The sequence below is a fragment of the Monodelphis domestica genome, chromosome 7 (genome assembly GCF_027887165.1).
Source record: "Monodelphis domestica isolate mMonDom1 chromosome 7, mMonDom1.pri, whole genome shotgun sequence".
Lineage (NCBI taxonomy): Eukaryota > Metazoa > Chordata > Mammalia > Didelphimorphia > Didelphidae > Monodelphis > Monodelphis domestica.
Genome location: NC_077233.1, coordinates 128,426,756 through 128,449,919, shown reverse-complemented (window position 1 = coordinate 128,449,919; position 23,164 = coordinate 128,426,756). Strand labels below are relative to the sequence as shown.

At 36.5% G+C, this 23,164-nt stretch overlaps 1 protein-coding gene across 6 annotated transcripts in view; it reads right to left on the bottom strand.

Moving 5' to 3' along the window:
* Nucleotides 1-23,164, bottom strand: part of SPATA6L (spermatogenesis associated 6 like) — a 103,297-nt gene that overhangs the window by 8,263 nt on the left and 71,870 nt on the right. For 2 of the 6 annotated variants that reach the window (XR_470384.3, XM_007499535.3), the window contains exons 8-12: nt 19,424-19,529; nt 11,883-11,917; nt 8,685-8,875; nt 7,045-7,138; nt 3,394-3,511 (exon numbers count right to left, since the gene is read on the bottom strand). Coding sequence is in view for 5 of the 6 variants with exons in the window: in XM_007499535.3 (XP_007499597.2) it covers nt 3,413-3,511; nt 7,045-7,138; nt 8,685-8,875; nt 11,883-11,917; nt 19,424-19,529 (525 nt within the window). In the remaining variant the exon portion in view is untranslated. The remainder of the gene's footprint in view (nt 1-3,393; nt 3,512-7,044; nt 7,139-8,684; nt 8,876-11,882; nt 11,918-19,423; nt 19,530-23,164) is intronic. The other 4 variants (XM_007499537.3, XM_007499536.3, XM_056805455.1 and 1 more) reach the window with 4 other exon arrangements.

Here is a 23,164-nt window from a genome sequence, read left to right as displayed (position 1 = left end):
ATTAATAGTCTTAAAATGCATGACCAATGATATCCATGCTCTGCTCCAAAACCTTTAGGAGATCCTCATTGTTTACCCCAAAAAAAGTATAAACTCTTTAACCAGGCCCTGAAAGTCCTTCATGATTTGATTTTAGACTTCTTTTCCAATATCCTCCTTCAAGCATGTTATACTGTACTCCAATTAAACCAACCATTTTCCCTTGGCCTAATCTTATCCTACATTTTCCCACTTTTGTGCCTTTAGAATTACTGCTCTTATGCATGGAATAGTCTCCCCTGACAAATCCACCTGCTGAAATGTTTCTTTTCCTTTAAGGTCCATATCTCCATTAATTCTTCCCTGTTTGCCCACACCAAAGCCATAAGAACCAATCCCTTGCTATCTCTGATACTACTCTGGACAACTATCAAATTATAGCTTACATTGTAGTTATTTATGTATTTGTCTTTGCCTATTTTGTTATAATCTCCTTGAGAGTAGGAACTGTGTATTGTATCTCTGCATCCCCAATGCCAACAGAGAATATATTAATAGGTATTCAATGAATTGAATGAAATTCCCAAAATGATGGCTTTCTCATTGAAGGAGAAATTAGGTGACTCTGGATAGAGAGTCAGGTCTAGATATTGGAAATCCTGGGTTCGTATTTGTCCTCAGACACTTCCTAGCTATGTAACCTTGAGCAAGTCATTTAACCTTTGTAGCCTATCCCTTAGCTGCCTTGGGACCAAAACAGAGTATTGATTTTAAGGGTTTCAAAGAAAAAAGACTAGAAGAGTAGAATAACAATCTAATAATAACGGATGCAACAATCACCTTGACTTTGTAGAAGTTGGGGTATGTTTGGCAATGTTTTAGTAGTGGTCAGCACCAAGGCCAGCACCAAGGCCTGCTGCTGGGGCAATTAATAGTAGCTGGCTGGTTCAGCACAGAAGTTAGCAGTACTTTGGGCTGCATTTGTACCACCATTATAATCTCACAATTCACATATTTGGGATCCGAAAGGCATTTCAGCAGACTAAAGGAAACCTCACTTTGATGTCTTGTCAAAGTGGTCCTTCAGACTCTGCTTGAAAACGTCCAAAGGATTCCTCACCACCTCTCTGAGCAATTTTTGGACAACTCTGATTGGTAGGAAGTCATTTGGTTTTTTTTTTTTCTGATGTCAAGCCTAAATTTGCCTTTTTGCAACTTCTACCCATTTTTCCTGGTTCATGGCCCCGATTCTTTTCTTCTTCAATCAAATCTTGCCCAGTTCCTTTAGCCAAACATCATATAACATGAAATAGATGCCTTATGCCATCTTGAATGCTCTCCTTTGGGTGCTCTCCAACTTATCAATGTCTTCTTAAGAGCTGTGGCATCTAAAACTGAAAGCACTACTCCAAACGAAGTCTGACAATGGCAGAGTGCAATTGGACTATTAATTCCTTATTTCTAAAAGTTATAGCTCTCTTAATGAAGCCCAAGATCAATAGCTTATTTTTGGCAGCCATATCACATACATCAGACCCATAATCCCATAATGAGCCTGCAGCAACTCCACTTCAAAAATATTTTTTTCAAATAACAGCTCTCTAACCATGCCACTCCCATCTTGTAAAGTTACATTTTTGTACCTAAATGTTATATCTTTCTTATTGAATTTCATTTTATTTGATTCAGTCCAGTGTTGTAAACTATTGATCTTTTTGAATCCTATAATCCAGTGTGTTAACTCTCTTTTCATTTTGTGTGATGTGCAAATCAGATGACAATGCCATCTATGAGGAGGCAGCTGGGTGGTTTCAATGGATTGAGAGCCAGGCCTAGAGACGGGAGGTCCTGGGTTCAAATCGGGCCTCAGACATTTCCCAGCTGTGTGACCCTGGGCAAGTCACTTAACCCCCATTGCCTAGCCCTTACCACTCTTCTGTCTTGGAACCAATACAAAGTTCATGGCCCCGATTCTTTTCTTCTTCAATCGACTACAAAGTATTGGTTCCAAGACAGAAGGTAAGGGTTTTAAAAATAAAAAAGAATGCCATCTATGCCTTTTTCTAAATCATTGGCAAAATGTTAAACAATAGAGGCCATGCACAAATTTCTGAATTACTCCTAGAGACCCTCTGCCATACTGACATCAAACCACTAACAACTACTCTTTCAGTCTGGTCATCCAAACAAACTAATTGCACAATAGCCTACTTTTCATCCCTCTATCTTCTCCGTAAGACTATAATACTTTTACAAAAGCCTTGCTAGATAACAAGCAAACTACAAATATAGTATTCTCAACAGACTTCGAATAGGAAGGGTTAATTTAACTGAACTGGCTAATTTTAAGCTTTATGCAGTTTGGATTGCTGACAGAGGAAGAGTCATAGCTGGGTGAGCATCCCAGACATGGGAAGGGTACACTATCTTGATTAGTCAAGAAGAATTTTCATATGCCATAATTAGCAATGATATTTAGGGAAGAGGAAGAGCTATTATCATGGGCATGTATTTAACTGAACTAACCAATTTCTGTGCCATTAAGAAGTCTAGGTTAGACATAAAGCAAAAGTGAGACCCAGATAAGTCTCCAAGGTGTGGGAAGTCAGTCCACACGCATTTATTGATTATTATTAAGTGCCAGGCCAGCTCCTAGAGGGCAAAGTGACAGGGCATCAGAGAAGAGTCAGGAAGACTCATCTTCCCAAGTTCAAATCTGGCCTCAGATACTTACTAGTTATGTGAGCCTAAGCAAGTCACTTAACTCTCTGCCACAGTTCCCTCATTTGTAAAATGAGCTAGAAAAGGAAATAGAAAACCACTACAATATCTCTGCCAAGAAAACCCAAAATGGGGCATGGTTTCTAGTGCCTTGAAGAGTCTTACTGCACTTCTCTGAGTGAACTTCTTATATGCATCTCAAAATGTGGCATCCAAAATGTCATTCTCCTCCAGATGTGGTCTGACTAGTGTAGTGTTATAGAAATTTTCCCTCAGTCATCCCTGTATCCTCCTTCCCCTACAATACAGAACATACTGCCCTGAACATTACAGACACTTAATAAATACTTGTTCTCTCATTGAACTGAATTGAATTGAATCTCTTTGCAGTAACATTAATTGAAATCTCTGGTTTCTGTTGTACAGCAAAGTACAGATCAAAAAGGCAGTGGTCTGAGGTTAGAAGAATAAATGCTTTTAAAATGGCAACACTGAAAGACAAAGGAGAAAATTTATTGGGCTAACTGTAAGTAATAAGTATCCCACCACAAAAAAAAGGTCATCATCCTCATTTCACCTCTAATTTCTCCCTATAAGTAGGTCCTATAAATTTGCAAATTTTTGCTTTTATATTTGGCAATCAACATTAAACCAGTAAATTAAAGAGTAAAAAGGATCACTTAAGCTGATTACCTATACAAGTGACAATTACTTAGTAGTATTTGTACTCAAAAGGTTCGTGTAGTGGAGAGTGCCTCAAACAGGGGTTTCTTCTTTCAAGGATTTCATCAACTTCAGGGTCAGTTACTCCCTACAAAAGATACAGGAGCTGGTTAGCCATATCATTCATTCACATCGTATTATCAAGATAGCTGGTTCATTCAAAACAAAATAAAACCAAAAAAATCCCACATGAACTTTACAGAGAAGAAATAAAATATTGCCCTATCATAGTTGTAGGGTATCTCTATCATCATCTGTTTTGAATAGATTATTGAGCATCAGTCTCTTTATGTCTAAAACTAGATGGTTTTAAGGTCCCTTTCCACTGTGATACAGTGGTCAGAATATCAGATTTAGATACAGAAAAGATGTGGGTTCAGGTACTATCTCTCACCCAAATTAACCTTGGACAAGTCATCTATCCTCTCTATTCCTGAATTTCCTCAACTTTAAAATCTATACTGCCTACCTCAAGAAGTGTTGAGAAGGATAGAATTTTTAAACTTTAAAGATTTTGCATAGATGTGAGTTGTTATTATACCAGCTCTAAATCCAATCATCTAACTCCAGGACCCAGGATCCAGTCACTAAGAAGTTGAAGCATTTGTGAGAGACAGGCAGCCCATCGGAGAAGTGTACATAGGTGCCTTAAAATATCTAAGAAGCAACACCAGAGAGTCAACTTATGGAAGCTTAAGACTGGAAAGAAGGAAAGGGACACGATATGCAGTAAGCAGACAAGAGAAAGTGATTCAAGATAACATGATTATAAAAAGTATAAAAAGAGTTTTTTTGACCAAAGAAAGAATGAAAAAATGAAAATAATGGAGGGAAAGAATAGAGGGTAGGTACATATAAAAGAATATTAATATTGAGGGATATGAATTCCAACATCTTTAATGATAGAAGTAAAGTACTTTTTCCATTTTGTATAAGCACAGTCCTTTAAAATATTATTTCAAAGATTTGTACAAGAATATTCATAGTCACACTCTTTGTGGTGGCAAAAAAATGGAAAATGAGGGGATGCCCTTCAATTGGGGAATGGTTGAACAAATTGTGGTATATGTTGGTGATGGAACACTATTGTGCTGAAAAGAATAATGAACTGGAGGAATTACATGTGAACTAGAACAATCTCCAGGAACTGATGCAGAGCGAAAGGAGCAGAACCAGGAGAACATTGTACACAGAGACTGATACACTGTGGCACAATCAACTGTAATGAACTTCTCTGCTAGCAGCAATGCAATGATCCAAGACATTTCTGAGGGACCTATGAGAAAAAACTTTATCCACATCCAGAGAAGGAACTGTGGGAGTAGAAATACAGAAGAAAAACAACTGCTTGATCACATGGGTTGATGGGGATATGATTGGAGATGGAGACTCTAAATGATCACCTTAGTACAAATATCAATAAGATGGAAATAGGTCTTGATCAATGGCACATGTAAAATCCAGTGGAATTGCACATCAGGTACAGGGGGAGGGGAGGGAAAGAACATGAATCTTGTAATCATGGAAAAATATTCTAAATTAACTATTTAAATAACATTTTCCAAAAAAATACATTAATTAAAATTTAAAAACTAAAATAAAATATTATTTCATTAACTATAATGCATATATATGCACTATATATATTTACATATGTAAAACCACTGTTCACTGTTTAATGATTTTCTTAAATGCATTTCTCTCACTAGAATAAAATGCAGCCTTAATATCCCCCTCACCTACTTAAGTGTTTATGACAAGTGAAAATATGAAAATAACTTTGTTCAATGATTTTTGAGTAATGACATTAAAAAACAGAATACACATTCTCTAGATTTTTGTTAGTATCACAGAAGTGTGCTGCCTGAAGTCAAAACAAAAGAATTCTCCAACAATTCTTAAACATAGAAAACATTGTATTAATTACATTGAACTCTAGAACATAGAAAACTTCCTCAGTGAAATGCATAGTATTGCAAATCAAATCAGTCTAAGTATCCACATAAGAAAAACAAAAGTATAAGAGAAATGCATATTGTCCTGATTATGACAGGCCACCCATTAAATCAATCTATCCATTGGTATTTATCCCTTAGATAGGTACTGTGGCTTGACAAGGAGCTAAACCTAAATTGTATAACAAGTTAAAATTGGCCTGCATTGCATTTGGGAGACTATGTTGTACTTTCAGTTAATCCTAACATTGTATTGCCACAAAGGTTTACTTTTTTAAGATCAGCATTCTTTCAATGATGCCATGTGGCTGTGAATCAGAGGGCATCATGATCTGAGAAAATTCATAATTACAAATTATCCAAAAGACAATGGAAAAGATACATTGGACTTAAGAAGGCCTATTACTAGTAATGACATATATGAAAAAAATACATGGAAGAGACATCAAAGACACATAACCAGAAAAGGAAGCAGACAAGTCAAGAAGCAAAAATAAAAGGCAATAGCTAGAGAGCTTGAGTCATTGGCACATCCTACCCCTAAGATAGTGAAAAGAAAAAAAGAAAAAAAGAAAAGAAAAAAAAGAACTCCAGTGTAGAAATGCTTTGCAAAGGATTTGCAGAAAAAACATGGAAAATAATTGCACAAGATGAGAAGATATGAGGGAATTCATTCTATTTAGGTATAAGGAGTACCTACAGCAATGAAATTATGGATCCATCAATGGACTAAGTTCATTAAAAATATTCATAAGATAGCACTCCAAAGATGAATAAACAAGTGCAAAAGTCAGAAGATAAATTTAACTACATAGTTCTATTATATGAGGCTGTATATTAACGGCCATAAATAAGTAAATTACTTGCATTTTGGAAGGTCATTTGGATAGTTACTGTGCAAAAGATAAAGAGTATCAGAAATTTCTTTCTCTGAGTTACATCATCTTACAGTAAATCAAGTGGTGAGTGGCAAAAGATAACTCCATGAATTAAAGTCTAAGAATTCTCTTTTTTCTCCCATCCTTGCTTTCCCCAATTGTGCTCCTTTAAAGATGGCAAACACAAATCTGTTGCATGTCAGACTGTAGGTTTGGGACCTTGAAAGAAGGGGCCAGGGGCCAAGTAGGCAAAGTACAATTCCATTTCAATCTTAGTGAAAAGACTTGAATATACTGGAAAATAAATACAGGGTTGACTGACACAAAAATATAAGACCAAGCTCAATCGAACTAGTCAAAGGGTATTAACAGTTTCACAAGATCATAGAGTGAGAAGGAACCTTATAGTCCATTGATTCCAACTGTCTCAATTTATAAATGAAAAACTGAATCGACTTATTCAGGGTCATACACATAGTGAGTAATTATCAGAAGAAGAAATGCAAATGATCAACAACCACATTAAAATGATCAATAATGGATCAAGAACAGGAATAAAAGGATACTAGTAGATACTCAGTGAAATTATGAATTAATTCCACTGTTTTGGGAAACAATTTGGCATTATGGAAGAAAAGTCATTTCAAGACTGTGATTTTTTTTTAAAAAGCAACAACAAAGAATATGAAAATGAAATAAACACAGGGACCTTTGATCACAAGAAGAAAGTCAGTTATCTCAGAAAAGTCCATTGTTCTTTTGCCAACAACTCTCTAGTTTTAACTGACCAGGCAGAGTCGTTGTCGGGCTTTTCGAGAGGTCAGAAGATCCCGTACCCTGTCATGAATCTTCTCCCAAGTGAAGCGAGGGCTGCAGCATGATCTGTCAAATAGATTAAACTGTCAAACTTCAGAGCCCTTCCATCGAAGAGCTATACATCCTTATGTATATGTGACAAACCCTACTTATCCTTAACAAGAATCCTAGACATCTTAATTTCAGTCAATAAATAAAATTGGGAGGAAGATGGGAATCCAAAACTCTAAAGCATGACCATGAATATATATGTGACTTCCCCAAAGTCATAATTATTTTCCATATAATAGAAATCTCAGTTAATGTTCTTGAGCAAAGCCTAAAGAATTTATGCTAGCACTAAAAGCATTTAAATAATTTATTATTTTCTTGCATTAGTGGTGAGTCAGTGGGTTAGGACATGAAGCTGATAAAACTGAAACTGCAGTTTGACCCCTCAGATCTTTGTTCCAATCCAGGATCATTAACTGTATCCCTGAGTCTAAATAGCCACTTTGCAAATGTTGAGTCTATTAAGCTATTCCTTCACAAACTATTCTTTCCTCCCTTGACCTCTATAACACACTCTAAGTTCCCTTCCTGTCCTTTTGCTACTCCTTCTCTCTCTCCTTTGCTATATCATCTATCCCCTACGTTCTGAATGAAGGTATCCACCAAGGCTTTGCCCATGAATATCTTCCATTCCTTCCTCAAATTTATGAATCCATTTCTAATCTTTAAGCTGAATTCTAGTACCATATCTCCAACTATCTACAAGATATTTTCACCTGAACTTCCCACTGGCACCTCAAGCTTAACATACTCAAAACTGAACTCATCATCTTCCCTACTTAAACTAAAACCCACTAAAATTAGCCCACATTTCAATTACTACACTGTTGTTAGCATCACCATCCCCTCAGTCACTTGGGATTCAAAATGTCTCCCAATTACCACCATTCATATCCAATCAGTTGCCAAGTCTTATCAATTCTAGCTCCATACTAGATCTTGTTTCCATACACTTCTTTCTGATCACTAGAAAGTTTTTTAAACCACTAAATTTCTAAATAATTCGCCTGTAAAAAGCAAGTTTTTGTTCATCACTACTTTTTTTAAACCTTATCTTATCTCTTAGAATCTATACTAAGTATTGCTTCTAAGTCAGAAGAAAGGTAAGGAGAAGGTAATTAGGATTAGGTGACTTGCTCAGGGTCACACAGCAAGGAAATGTCTGAGATCGGATTAGAAACCAGGTCCTCCCCATTACTACAGGTTTGACTCTCTCTCCACTGTGCTACCTAGATGCCCCATACCACCTCTTCCTTAAACAACATCCTCCTAAATGGTCTCCCTTCTTGAATTTGATCCCATCTATCTTCCACACAACTTCCAAAAGAATCTTACCAAATCCAACCATGCCCTATTGTGAACAATAGGTTCTCAGCTATACTATTCACTATTAAGCAAAAGTTCTACCTTGATAATAGGCCCTTAAAGGAATGATTATCTGCCCTTTCCAAATAATTATGAGCAGAACATTCCTAAGGAAGTTAACTGTTTCTGAGCTCCTTCCGATTTCCTAATGATATGCTCTCAAACGAGAAGGGTAGAGTTATTCTAGAATGCAAACCTGTCTTGTTGAGGGTACCAATGCTGAAGTGGACTAAGCGATCGGTGGTAACGAGCAGCATGTGAACTTGTCTCATGAAAACTGGAATCCCCTTGATTACTATGACCACACAAGATACTTCCACATCTATCTGAATATGTAGATAATAATTTATGCTTGCGAATATTCCATTCATCTTGATCCCTTTCAATCTGTAAGAAAGTTTACATTATTACTTGATTTTTTTTTAATTGAGGGAAAACAAGAAAATCAGGAAAAGGAAGAAATCTGAGTATACACAGTCCTCAGGAGGGGGTGGGAGAGAAGAAGAGAATTGGAAAGATGTTTTTGTTTTGTATTTGCAAAGATATTTTATTTTACCAATTATATGTAATAACAAATTTCTACATAACATTTTCCAGTTATATGATCCAAATTGTCTCTCTCCCTCCCTTTCAAGAGCTGGCAAGCAATTTGATCTGGGTTATACATGTATTATCATGCAAAACATGTCAGAAAGATAATGGTAACCTCTCAAAGTAAAAAAATAGCATCTGTGTCTGTGATGATGGAGCAGAATCTTGGGTAGATGGAAAGATCCTGTTTCCTTTCAACAATTCCAGAAGTCTGTGAATTCATCAGTATTAGTATTCCCTTTGACAGTGAGAATCTCCACCCTTCCATGCCCTAACAAAATATCCTCATGGGTGTATATGACCAAAACTTATTTATTCACTGGGGTCAGCTTTCACATGCTGAGTCTTTCCACAATGGGCTTTCTTCAATTGTTTGACTATCCATGGATTCTAATGCTATAATATAGATATTAGAATCTGCGTTCCTTGGGGCCAAGTGCCATGCTTTTGCCTTTATCTCATCAGCACTTCAGCCAGTCCAAGATAGGATTAGATAAATAGATCTGAGAATCAGATCAGTCCCGATCCAGAGATTGAGGTGGCCATTGAATTTTCTTTAGCAAGAAAAGAGAACTAGAAAAGAAAAATACCATGAAAGCTGAGAGAGAAGAAAGTCTCAAGAAGAGAATGGACAACAGTGTCAAAGACTGCAAGAAGAGGACAGAAAAAAAAGGCCAATGTGTTTGGTAACTTAGAAATCATTATTAAATACTTAACAAATAACTATTGACTTTTTTAACTCTTTCAGTGAGAGAACTCTAATTGTGCTTTCTGAAATGCTGGGGCTTGGCAAGGCAAGATGGATAATAGACAAGGGGGCAAGGAACTAGAGAAAGGAAAGCAGATAGAGTTGAACTGATTTGCTAAGGTGGATGAGCATATAATCAGTGCAGGGGTAAGAGCCTAAGAAAAAGAGGGTTGAAGGATTGGAAATCACAGGGAAGAACAGGGTTAGGGATTACCAGGCAGAAAGAAATGTGGAAAGAATACAGATTATGATCAGAACAGAATTTCATAATTCATGAACACAAAAAATGTCACAATTAGAGGGGATGTCAAAAATATTTTTTTGAGGAGGAAAACCAAAATTTATTTGACACAGTGTAAACAAAATATCAGGTAGAAGCACCATTTTAGCACCCAAATAGGCCCATTAAAAAGGCCTTCCAAGTCAACGTACATTGAAAAGCTATACAAATTTAAGTTAAACCATATGGATTAAAATAAATAACAAAAATGTAAACATGAAACAGTGCTGATTTTCACTCATTTTTACAAAAAGGACCCAGTGCTGCCAATTTTCCTAAATAAGACCAGAAATATGTAAACACAAACAGAATTGAACATGTCCATTCTTTTTCTACTTTGTACAAACAATAAGTTTGACTGAAGATAAGAATAAGTATAATATATCCTACTTCCAATGAAAATCTATCCAAAGATAACTGAAAATGAAGGGGAATGCAAGAGAGAGTTAATTGGAAACAACTTTAATTTCAGGAACTCTACTTGTAGCTGAGGAGCAGTAGAGAACTAGGTCACAGGAAATGGGTTAAGTTGAGACACTAGGAAGGTAGAGCGTTTGAAGGTGTATCAATGAGTTGTAGAACCTTGTATGGGGACAGGAATTTCGAAGAAAAGAAAGACCATGAGCAAGCCACTAAATCCATAAAGGAAGAAGAGTATCCTATAGATTGTAGGTAACAACTACCAGAATGTTGGTTGGGCAATAAATTTGGATCAGTTGAACCTCAAAGGAAGAGAAGTTACTAAGTATTGATAATGTGGACCTGACAAGAGGGAGAAAGGAAAATTCCAAATCCCCTTCCAAAGAGGGTATGAGTGAAAGTACCACCAATGCTAAAGAGGGTGGCCAAATAAGCTATGTCACCAGGGAAGAGTTAGGTCTCGGTGAGTACAAGAAGATGTATAGACTGAAAAAGGAAAAAAGTTTAAAATTATATTGTTCTCTGTGGAGGAGGCATTTATTAAAGAGGGCATAGTAGGAGGGGTGGGTAGTTTTAAAGCACGATATTGCAGGGAGATATGGATACAGGAACCAAGCAATTGCAGATACAGAATGGCTTTGTACAATGAGAACTGGAGAGTTCAAAATCACTGATATGGATAGAGTATGAAGAGTGAGAGTACAGTAATCATGGAGGAATGAGTTCAGGTTATAATCACCCTCTAGGGAGCCAGAGATAGATATGGAACAGTCTGCGGGTAAAGAATGAGCAGTAAGACTAGATCTTTGAACAATATAGAGGTTCTAGGTCTTACCTAGAACCTTAGAAGTCGACCTTAGATGGAGTCACAGACATCAATGTGCAACTAGAATGGAGTGGGGATGGACAGGGGAAGGAGGTAAAGGGAAATGGGCAATAGGCAGGGAGTTACAATTCAAAGAGGCTATGGTGGAAAGGGTCAGATCCCTGGAGGGCAATGGAATAGCTAGCCCAGGCAAGGACTCTCCCCTTCTTCGGAGATAGGTGAAGCAAACAATGTGGAGTTATAGAAAGACTGAGAGAGACCCTTCAACCACTCACTAAAGAAACATAACTGTTACCAAAAGATCAGGGTTGAAAAAGTGTCACTTTAGACATGTTACTTTTTAAATGGTCTTCATGGGTATGGAATGTTATATATGCTGTCAGATGTTACCAAAGTATTGGTATGGTTGAACTTTTTTTAAATCACTAGCAAGGGGAAGAGAAGATAAGAAAGATAAGGAGAACTATTCTGATATTTGGAAATCAATGTGATGTAAAAGCAAAAGGCATCCACAAGATATTTTAGTTACCTTTAAATCAGCTGCCATGCTGTCAAGAGAAGAAGCTGGGAGAAAAAAAAAAGGAATAGAATTCAATGATTCATCATTTCAAATTTCTTTTAAATTCTGTTGCTCAATTCCTAAATTGGAGCACAGATATAAAAATATGTGATGTAATTAATTACTACACTTAAAGGCTCACCTGTCCATTTCAGCTGTCATTTTCAGAGCTTACTACTACCTTAGGTCCTGATTTGGGTGAAGTCTTCCTTAAGATACAGACATTTAAATGATGGACCTTCATGTCTCTCTGTTTAAAATATTTTATTTTCCACCCAGTTACATGTAAAAACAATTTTTAACATTAGTTAGACTGAGGTTTATTTAGCAGTGTTTTTTTTTTAATTCTCTTTCTCACTTTCCTCCCCTCCTGACTGAGACAGTAGGCAATCTGGTATGGATTTTACATGTGAAATCATGTAAAATATTTTTCCTTATTAATCTTTTTGTGGAAGCAAATATGAACAGAAAAAAATAAAGGGAAATATAATATGTTTTGGTCTGGATTTAGACTCTATCAGTTCTTTCTCTGGAAGTAGCTGGCATTTTTCATCATGAGTTCTTTGGGATTTGTCTTAGATCACTGAATTGCTGAGAACTACTAAGTTATTCACAGCTGTTCATGGTACAATAGTGCTATTAGTGTGACCAGTGTTCTCCTGGTTCTGCTTACTTCACTCGGCATCAGTTTGTGTAAGTCTTTCCAAGTTTTTCTGAAATCCTGATGCTTGTCATTTCTTACAGCATAATAGTATTCCTTTACAATCATATACCACAACTTATTCAACCATTGCCCAATGATAGGTATTCTTTCACTTTCTGCATCTTTGCTACCACATAAGAAGCTACTATAAATATTTTTTCTATATAGAACCTTTTCCTTTTTGTTTTTTATCTCTTTCAGATATAGACCTAGTAACGGTATTACTAGGTCAAGGGGTATGTATGGTTTTATAGTCTTTGGAGCATAAATTCAAATTGCTCTCCAGAATGACTGAATCAGTTCACAACTTCCTAAATAGGGAATTTGTGTTCCAATTTTCCCTCCAACTTTCATCATTTTCCTTTTCTGTCATAATAGCCAATCTAATAGGTAGTACCTCAAAGTTGTTTTAATTTACATTTCTCTAATGAATAGTGACTTAGGGCATTTTCACATAACTATAAATAACTTTAATTACCTTGTCTGAAAATTGTCTGTTCATATTCTTTGACCATTTATCAATTGGGTAATGACTTGTGTACATTTGACTTGATTTTTCCATGTATTTGAGAAGTGAGGCCCTTATTAGAGAAATTTGTAAACAAATTTTTTACTATTATGATTGCTATGTAGTACCCACTATCCTACTTTTCCTCCTGTTTATCTTCTCTCCTCAAAAGTGTTTTGCTTCTGACAACCACCTCCCCCAATTTTCCTTTCCTTTTATTCTTTCCTTACCTTATTCCTTACCTTGGAGGGTAAGATTTCTATACCCAAATGAGTATATGTGTTCTTCTTTCTTTGACCCAATTCTGATGTCAGTAAGGTTCAAGTGATTCCTTTCCGACCTCCCCCATCTTCCATTGTGAAAGCTCTTTCTTGCCTCTTTTATGTGATAATTTCTTCCCTTTCTACCTCTACCTTCTCCCTTTTCACAATGCATTCCTCTTTATCAGACTTTTTTATTTTCAGCTGTCATCCCATTTTATTAAAGTCACGTTTGCCCTCTATCCATATATATTTCTTCTAACTGCCCTAATAATAATAAAGTTCTTAGGAATTACAAGTATCATCTAAACATTTTAACCTTATTGAATCCCTTATGACTTCTCTTTCCTGTTTATCCTGTTTTATCCTGTTTATTCCTGTTTATCATTTGAGTCTTGTATTTGAGAGTCAAATACTTTCTATTCAGCTCTGGTCTCTTCATCAGGAAAGTTTGAAAGTCCTCTATTTCATTCAATGCTCATTTTTCACTTGAAGGATTTTATGCAGTTTCACTCAGTATGTGATTCATCCTTTAATGGAGAAGTTGCTAAGTCTTGTGTTATCCTTACTGTGACTCCACAATATTTGAATTGTTTCTTTTTGGCTGCTTGTAATATTTTCTTCTTGATGTGAGTGCTCTGGAATTTGGCTACAATATTCCTGAGAGTTTTCATTTTGAGATCTTTCTGGAGGTGATCAGTGCATTCTTTCAATTTCTATTTTACCTTCTGTCTAGAGTATCAGAGCAGTTTTCTCTGAGAATTTCTTGAAATATAATGTCAAGACTTTTTTTTATCATGGATTTCAAGCAGTCCAATTATTCTTGGATTATCTTTCCTGGATCTATTATCCATTGTTTTTCCAATGATATAAACCCACATTTCTATTGTTTTTCATTTTTTTGTTTTAGTTTCTTGAGGTCTCATAAAGTCATTAGCTTCCACTTATCCAATTCTAACTTTTGAGGAATTATTTTCCTCAGTGAGTTTTTACATATCCTTTTCCATTTAATCAATTCTACTTTTTAAGAAATTCGTTTCCACCAGGAATTTTTGTACATCTTTTTCCATGTGGCCATGTGGCCACTTTAAAGAGTTTTCAGTGAATTTTTACATAACTTTTATCTATTTGACCAATTCTTTTTAAGAAATTCCATTCAGTGGATTTTTTATGCTTCTTTTATGAATTGGCCTATTCCATTTTTTAAGATATTTTCTTCCATATTTTTTGTGGCTTTTTCCCCAAGCTTTTTACTTTTTTATTTTTTCCATGATTTTCCTGCATCACTCTAATTTCTTTCCCCCAATTAATTTTTACCCTCTCTTATTTGATTTTTAAAATCCTTTTTGTGCTCCTGTGCTAATTCTTTCTGACTTTGAGACCAATTCATATTTTTCTTTGGAGGCTTTCTATGTAGTGCTTTTTATGATGAGTTTCTATTTTGTTTTACTCATTTTCCAGCATTTTTTCTTGTCTTTTAACTTAAAAAAGCTATTATAGGTGGACTCTGTTCCTGTGGTGAATGAAAGAGGCACTGTCCCAAGCTTCAGTTTCTTTTTACAACTGTCTTCTGAGTTACTTTTGGAGATCTTTTCAGTTCTTCCAAAATGATATGATCTAAGGAGAGGTATATTTAATATTCTCCCAGTCTGTGCTAAGGTCTTTAGGTGATGACAAGCATTTTATGTACTTTGGAACTGTGATCAGATCCTCTGCTTCCCTGCAGTCATAAACACTGGTGTGTGCAGGTGCTTCTCCTTAGACTGGGATGAGGACCCTAGACTGCAAACTTGATCTGTGTATAGGCAATGCAACACAACCCTGTAGACAGAACAAGCAAAGGGACCCCTGTAATCTCCTTCTGACCAACTGTCCAATCCCCTTACTGCCTATGGCTAAGAACTCTGAAAGCTAATGATTCAGCTTCTCCCAAGGCCTGCTGAGGTAAAGGCTTGCCTTGCCATGTTGATCTACTCTCTACACCCACCCCAGTGCCAATCTTTTAAGTTATCTCTTACTGAAAATTTATTTCACATCATTCTTTTGTGGGTTCTGCTGCTTATTTTGAGGCATTATATCAAAGTTGTTTGGAGGCTAATTTGATAGAGATCTGGCAAGTCTGTGTGCCTTCTCCACCATCTTGGTTCCTCCCCCACTTTCAGGTCTCTTGGAACTAGCAGTAACTGTCATCCTTAGGACAAAATACTGTGGTTATGGTGAGGGTAAAGCACTTTAAAGGAGAAGTATCCAATTTAGTCCAGCAAAGGGAAGAAAGTACTTGCATTGCTCCTAGAAGCTAGAAGACCACAGGATGTGCTGTGTGGGCATTTCACAAGTTTCTCCTGTCTTACCCCTTTTTCCCACTTGTACAATTCTTGGGACATGATAAATATTTGATAAATGATTATTGACTCTTCCTTGGAACCTTACCAGGGAACTAATTTATTGACCTTCCTAGAAAGATATTCATGTGTATTATATCCTACCTATGATATTATGTCATTTTATTGAGGTCAAATGATAGGATAAAAAAGCTTTGAAAAATATAGAGTACCATATGTAAATTCACATCTTCCATTCTAGTGGCCTGGAAATGGTGGCACTGCTAATGGTACTTCCATGCCAACCCTTGAAGCCATGATCTATGGAAGTATCTTCTGTGGATAAGGGGTTATCCAGTCCCACTAACTCCCAACCAATTGCCACCCATCAGAGAGGCAAGTCAACCTAGCTAGAGCAGCAAGGCACCCTAAGGGAGAGACAAGAGGCAGTATGTGCCAGACAAGCCAGGTATAACCACCTTGATCACCATCTTCCCTCAGACCCCAGTGGAAACAGACCAGAACCTGAGAGCCTTGGGAATAGCAGTACTTTCATCATCACTGGAATGCCTCCTGTGGCAAGCTACTCCTGTAGAGGTATAGCCTTGCAAGTACTCCTATATTACTCCTATACTATGATTAAAGACCCAGAAAATAAAGTTCTTATCCCCAAAGCCCTTGGCATTGTTAAATGGTGAACACATGAAATTAATAGGATTTTATCAGTGGAAATGATCTGAAAGAGGAGGCATTACTATCTGCTTTGCTGTTTTCCCCAAGGACCATGGTGCCTTTCCATCTTGTAGCTGAAACATCTCTATGTTGTCTCCCCCGTTAGAACACAAGCTCCTTGAGAGCCAAGACTTTATTACATTTTCTCTTTGTCTCCTTAATGCTTAGCACAGGACTTTGCCCATAACAAATATTTAATAAATGCCTTTTTCATTCATTCTTAATCTTCCATGTCATCATATTATGTTTGTGTGTATATATACATATATATATGTATGTATATGTTGGTGATGCTTGTCTGCCATATCTCTCTACTTGGCAAAGATATCAAGCATTTGTTGACTGAGGTGATTTCCAGAGGAAACAATAATGACGTTTGGGGGAGAATAGGAAGGAGGATGGCCAAGGCTGTGACTTCATTGTTGTAGGGAACTCCCAATGAGGAAGCTCCCTCTACCAAAGAAGATTAGCAGCTGGTTCAGTTTCCTGGAACAATGAGAAGTTAGGCAACTCTGAAAGTCACTCAGTATGTAACAGAAGTCAAATTTGAACTCAAATCTTCCTGACTCCTAGGCCATGCCTTGTCAGCAACAGCATAACTCACATTATATGGAACACTTCAATCTTCTTTTTTCTTAAGTCTTTAATGACTTAATATCAATTGTAAGACAGAAATGTGGCAAGGACTAGGCAATTGGGGTTAAGTGACTTGACCAGGGTCACACGGGAAACAACAATCTTGAGACAAGTCAGTACTTCTACATTTCTTGTAGCCAACCTCTTATCATATTTACATAACCTTCATTCAGTCTCTTACCTAGATTATCAGAGTAGCCTAACTGGCCTCCTAATTTCAAGCCTCTTTTCCTCTTCTGGTTCTCCTCCACACAATGCCAAAATGCTTTTCCCTTAAATTGAGAATGGCCATGTCATTCCCCCCACTCAATAAACTCCAATGATTCCCTATTACCTCTTCTACAAAAGAGTAACGCCTCTGTTTGGCATTTAAAGGTCTTTGCATCCTGGCCCCAACCTCTATTTCCATTTCACTGCATCACTCCCCTTCCTACACTCTATGGACAGTCAAGCTTGACTGCCTGCTGTTCTTCACACAAGCTGTCCAGCTTGTATCTCTGTGCCTTTGCTCTGCTTATTTCCCATACTAGAAATCAACTCCCTTCTTCACTGGTACCCCTAAAAGTCTCTTAACTTCTTTCAAGATTCATCAGGATTCAAATCAGAAGGAAAACATACCCAGCCAAAGGACCATAATATAACTTTGATACTAAAACGGACCTTTACTTTCTGCTCATAAAGAATTTTGGGGAGAAGCAGACCAATTTTCCTTCTCCTCACCAGTCACCTGTCCTTTATATTAAAAGTTTGCCATCTACTGATTTGTTACAATTTTAAAAGCCAGTGCCTTCTCAAAGACTTCACATCAATGAAAAAAATATGTATTTTTATTCTTTATCCCAAAGAAGAGGTAAATATAATTACAAGTCCACTGAATTGCTTTGTATATGCTTCTTTCCTACCTGGAAAAGTTCTCAGGAGGGCCATGCCTCAGTTGATTTCTCTAAAGCTCTGGTTTTGAAGTCAGAAAATACATATTCAAATCTTACCATTGAAATTTATTGTATGAGAATAGGCAAGTCACTTAAACTCCCTGTGCCATATTTCTTTATTTCTAAACTGGGAATAACAATATTGCCCCTTATTAGGATATTGAATTAATGGATCATAAATCTAGAGCAGGAAAGAGCATCAGAGATCATCCAGTACAACCCCAACACCTACATATATAAGAAAACTGAGGCTTAAAAAGGAGAAGTGAATTTCACAGGCATTAAGCAGGATAGTCTTTGTACAATTTAAAGGGCTAAAGGAATGTAGCCTGACTCCCACCAAATCTGGATAAGGGAAGGACAGTCCTATTAGGGTGTACACAAGCTGTAAACCATGGCTATAGATTGCTGGAGAGGATGCTGATATAACAGTGTGTTGGCAAAAGGTGCAGAATTGGTTCAAAAGTATTAGAGAGGAAGACATCCATTTCTTCTTTGAGAGGAGATGTAGATAGCTGCAGACTTTTTTGGGGACCAACTCTAGAGAGGTGCAGAGAAATAGACAGACTGGAATCTGTAAACAAGCTGTGGTAGCTGGTTACTCAAAATATCCATGATTTCCAGGTTGTCTCCATAGAAACTTCTAGGATAGGAATTTCCCCTTGAGTGAGATCAGGACTTCTCTCTTGGTTGAATTGAAAACTCATCTTGCTCCCATATAAAGAGCTCACATATTCTGCATATTTTCTATTGGATCTGCATAATTTCTCCAATTTCTGCTGTATCTGTTTGGATAAATGGATTTATTTGCTATTCACCATTTGTGATTTTTTTTTTGTATAAATAGTTTTGTAAGATGTCTCTGCAAGTACAAGGTTGAGGTAACCCTTCCTATTGAGAGCAACCAGGAAAGTAGCTTTTTATACCAAATCTCTTAAACTTTACTCCTAGACCAGTTGTATTTAGGGGGAAGATAAATAGAATTCTAGTTTGATCAACGGGAGAAAAGAACACCTAGCCTGTTGGTACTCTGGGAACTTACTAGTCCCTTCTTTCCTCCCTTCCTTGTCCCCAGCTGTCCACTTCCCTCTTCTCCTCAAGGGAAGTCCAGACCTCAGATCAAATACATCAATGCCTTCTACAAGTCCTATTTAGGCGAAATATGCAGATAGAGTTATCTCATATAGATACACACATATACCTTATGAAATTGTTATTTGAATAATATGAATAATGTGGATTGTTATTTGTCATTTATCTAGGGAAATTCTTTCCCATGAGCTCCATAAAGTTTCCCTAGGTAAGAACTAAGCCCATATTTCATAAAGTAACTTCCACAGCATGAAAGCCCACATAGCAATATGAAGAATGAATCCCACCAGACAAACTATAGGAGGAAAAGAGAAAAAACTGAAGTACCTCTTTTCAGGGGAAAATCAAAGCATGTAAAGTCGATTTTTTTCCTGGACTTTGGAGTGTTTGGTTTAAAAGGAATTTGTTCACCAAATGGCTTTGAACTGTCTACCTAAAAGTAAAGGAATGACATAAAATAAAATTTAGTTTTCCACAAAAATTTTATATGATGCCAATATCAGAGAATAGGCTACAAAATATTGTTCTTCAAAGATAAGACTAACACATACTCCTTTTCCAAACTTGAAAACTAAGGCTTCCTCCTTCTCTCTTGTTCACTGGTATGAAAATCCACACCAGAAAAGATACAAGTAAAAAAGATATTTTGAAGGCCAAGAAAGCTATTTCCTAGGCAAATTTCTTTTGTATTTGCAAATGTTAATTTCACAATAACAGCTGAAGGAGGTGCAGCATCCTTCAAGGAAGAGAGGAAAACATAGCTAGATGATTTTCAATGACTATACCAATAATAATTGTTTTTCTGTCAAAGGATGCAAAATCCTAATCTCCATCCAGGAAGCCCAGTCGGGTCCTTGATATGCCCAGGTTTTTAGGCCCTGTCTCTCCCCCTGGAACAAAGCTAAACCTTAAGCCCTTCCTACCTCTCAGCCCAGAAGTGCAAAAGTATTACCACAGTATCTGTGTGCCTAGGTAGCCCCATCCACCAGAACTTATTTAACCTTTTTGCTTGTTTCATTTATTGCATTTCTCTCAATCCGGAGTCCTGTAGGCTAAAGAGGAAAAGGTTGTAAAACAATTTAGATAACACTATTTTTAGTACATTAAAGGATATATAATATAATCCTAGGGCATCTAAGTGGTGCAGTGGATAGTGTGCCTGATCTGGAGTCAGTAAGATTGGCCTCAGACTAGCTGTGTGACAGTGGGCAAGTCACTTAACTCTTTGTCTCAGTTTCTTCATCTATAAAGTGAGCTGGAGATGGAAATAACAAACTACTCCAGTATCTTTCTCAATAAAACCCCAAAAGGGGTCACAAAGTATCAGACATGACAAAAATGATTAAACAAAAAACAACAACAATGTATTCTTACTGTGATAACTTGTCATAGAGTGGTAAGCTTGGATTAGCCAAAACTATGCCAAAGGAGTGTAAGGTACGTTAAATCATGCTAGTAAAAGTTTAAGCATTGTCCATTTTCCATATTCCATTCCATATTCAAGCAAGTAAAAAAGTTAAACCACGCCAGAAAGGCTTCAAGCACATTCCCGGTGAAAGACTGAGTCTGTTGTCCAAAGATGAACCTAGCTAAGTATGAAAGGTTCACTATCTGTAGGTTGGACAGGATGCATTCTTTGCCAGAGCATCCCATGAAACAAATCAAAATACAAAATGGTCCTTGCTTCTATACTGCTACTTTCTATTTTTGCAGTCCAGGTGATAACATGACAGGAAAAGGGTCACAGGGTACTATTTTTACCTAATTACAGTCATTCTAATAAATGAGAGCTCTATCCAGTGAACAACAAATATGATGTACTATTAGAAGAACCAAGTCACAATAATATTGATATTATGATAGGAGAAAGACAAAAAAAGAAGTTGCAGCCAAATAGGATGACTCATGTTCTCCTTAAAGAAGAGTTGGTCTTTTTCAAGTATTCAAAGGCAATAAAAAATATAGTTTGGGGCAACTAGGTGGATCAGTGGATAGATAGCCAGATGTAGAAAGGGAAGGTCCTGGGTTCAAATATGGCCTCAGACACTTCCCAGCTGTGTGACCCTGGGTAAGTCACTTGACCCCCATTGCCTAGCCCTTACCACTCTTCTGCCTTGGAGCCAATACACAGTATTGACTCCAAGATGGAAGGTAAGGATTTTAAAATAAAAATATATATATATATATAGTTTCAAGGGATGCTTCAGTCAGTCAATCAGGCAGTCATTAAACATTTATTGAGTGCCTACTATGTGCTAGGGTCTGATCCAAAAAAAACAACAAAAGACAGTCCCTGCTTTCAAGAAGCTCATAATATAATAAGGAGGACAACACAAGTGAACAAATATGTACAAACAAGCAATATACAAGGTAAATAGGAAATAATGAAGAGAAGGAAAGCACTAGAATTAAAGAGGTTATAAAAGGCTTCCTGTAGAAGATAAGTTTTTAATTGGGACTTAAAGAAAGACAAAGAAGGCATTAAGCAGAAATGAGGAAAGAGGATTTCAGGTATGGGACCTAGAAATGACATGTCTTATTTGTGGACCAATTAAACCAGTATTACTGGAATCAAAAGTACACATGGTGAAAAGCAAAGTGTAAGAAGACTAGAAGAGTAAATAGGGTAGGGCAAGGTAATAAAAGGCTTTCAACACTAAGAAGGATTTTTCATTTGTTCCTAGAGGCAATAGAAAGCCACTGGCGTTTATTGAGTTATCTTGCTTGGTCATTTCTTTTATAAGTTTATGATGAGAAAAAACAAAAATCTTCATGAAAAAAATTACAACTCCAGTGCCTACCATAGTGCCTGCCACATAACAAGCATTTAATGTTTATTGATTGATTCATTTATCTACACCAACATAAGTTGCCAAAAATGAAGAGGAAGAGAAATTTTATGAATGAATCAATCAATTTTCATGTATGCATAATATGTATCTACTATGTCCCAGGCCCTGGGAGTATAAGTTCAAAGAATGGAACAATCTCTGCTCTCAAGGAGCTTACATGAAGATGAAGAAGAGTACATATATCAAAATAAACAGCATAAATATGGAGGGAATAAATATAGAACTTGTTAAGATCCTCCAAAAGAAGTCAACCTATGCCTGAAAACCTAGTAACTTCAAAATGGGGGATATTGGGAAGAATTCATAAAATTTTTTTTTTGGAAAATCAAATCAGTTTTAGAGGAAATAAAAGCAGCAAAGTCTCATAGAGACTACACTAAACACTGCTACTTATTATGACTAAAGTTGGAAGGTGTTAGATATGATACAGAACAGCATCTCCAGAATGGAATCAACTTTATTCTAGCAGATGATGAAATGACTAGATACTAGTGTAGAAATCAGCTGGAGGTCATTCAACCTTGAAAGCACTAAAAGATTATTTTTACAAGATAATTCAAGAGACCACATCCAAAATAATTGGGAGAAAATTTAGAATACATCAGGTGATGTATTCCTTGGCCATAGCATCCCATGAAACAAATCAAAATACAAAATGGTCCTTGGTCCTGTACTGATATTTTTATTTGCTGCCTGGGTAATAATATGGTTGGAAAGGGTTCACAGAATACTAAGAATCACATTGTTTTTAGACATCTATGGTGGAACCACCCTAATAGGCATTAATTACTACTGACTCTTATGTCTACTTTCTGAGCTGTATACATTCTTTATAAGAATCTTCTACACTGTATAAAAGTATCTATCATTGTAGAAAATGTGAGAGGAAAACAGGTAAACTTTTGTAAAACAATTTTTTCAGCAGGCTACACTTTTATAATCATACAGTTAACTGAAAAGAACAAAAAGACAAAATCCCATTGTGTTTACTATTTATTGTGTGCAACAACAACCAAAAAGACAAAGAAGAATTTGACTCTATAGAACAAAATATGGTTTTACAGGTTCTCCTCCAAGGAATCACTCATGTGATGCCAAAATCATAAAAAATACATCTTCTTCAACAAAATTATAGAAACAATTCTGTTCAGCAATCTACTGGTTATTTACCTCAAGGAAGACATAAAACGGGGAAATGTATGCCTGTAGAAGGTTT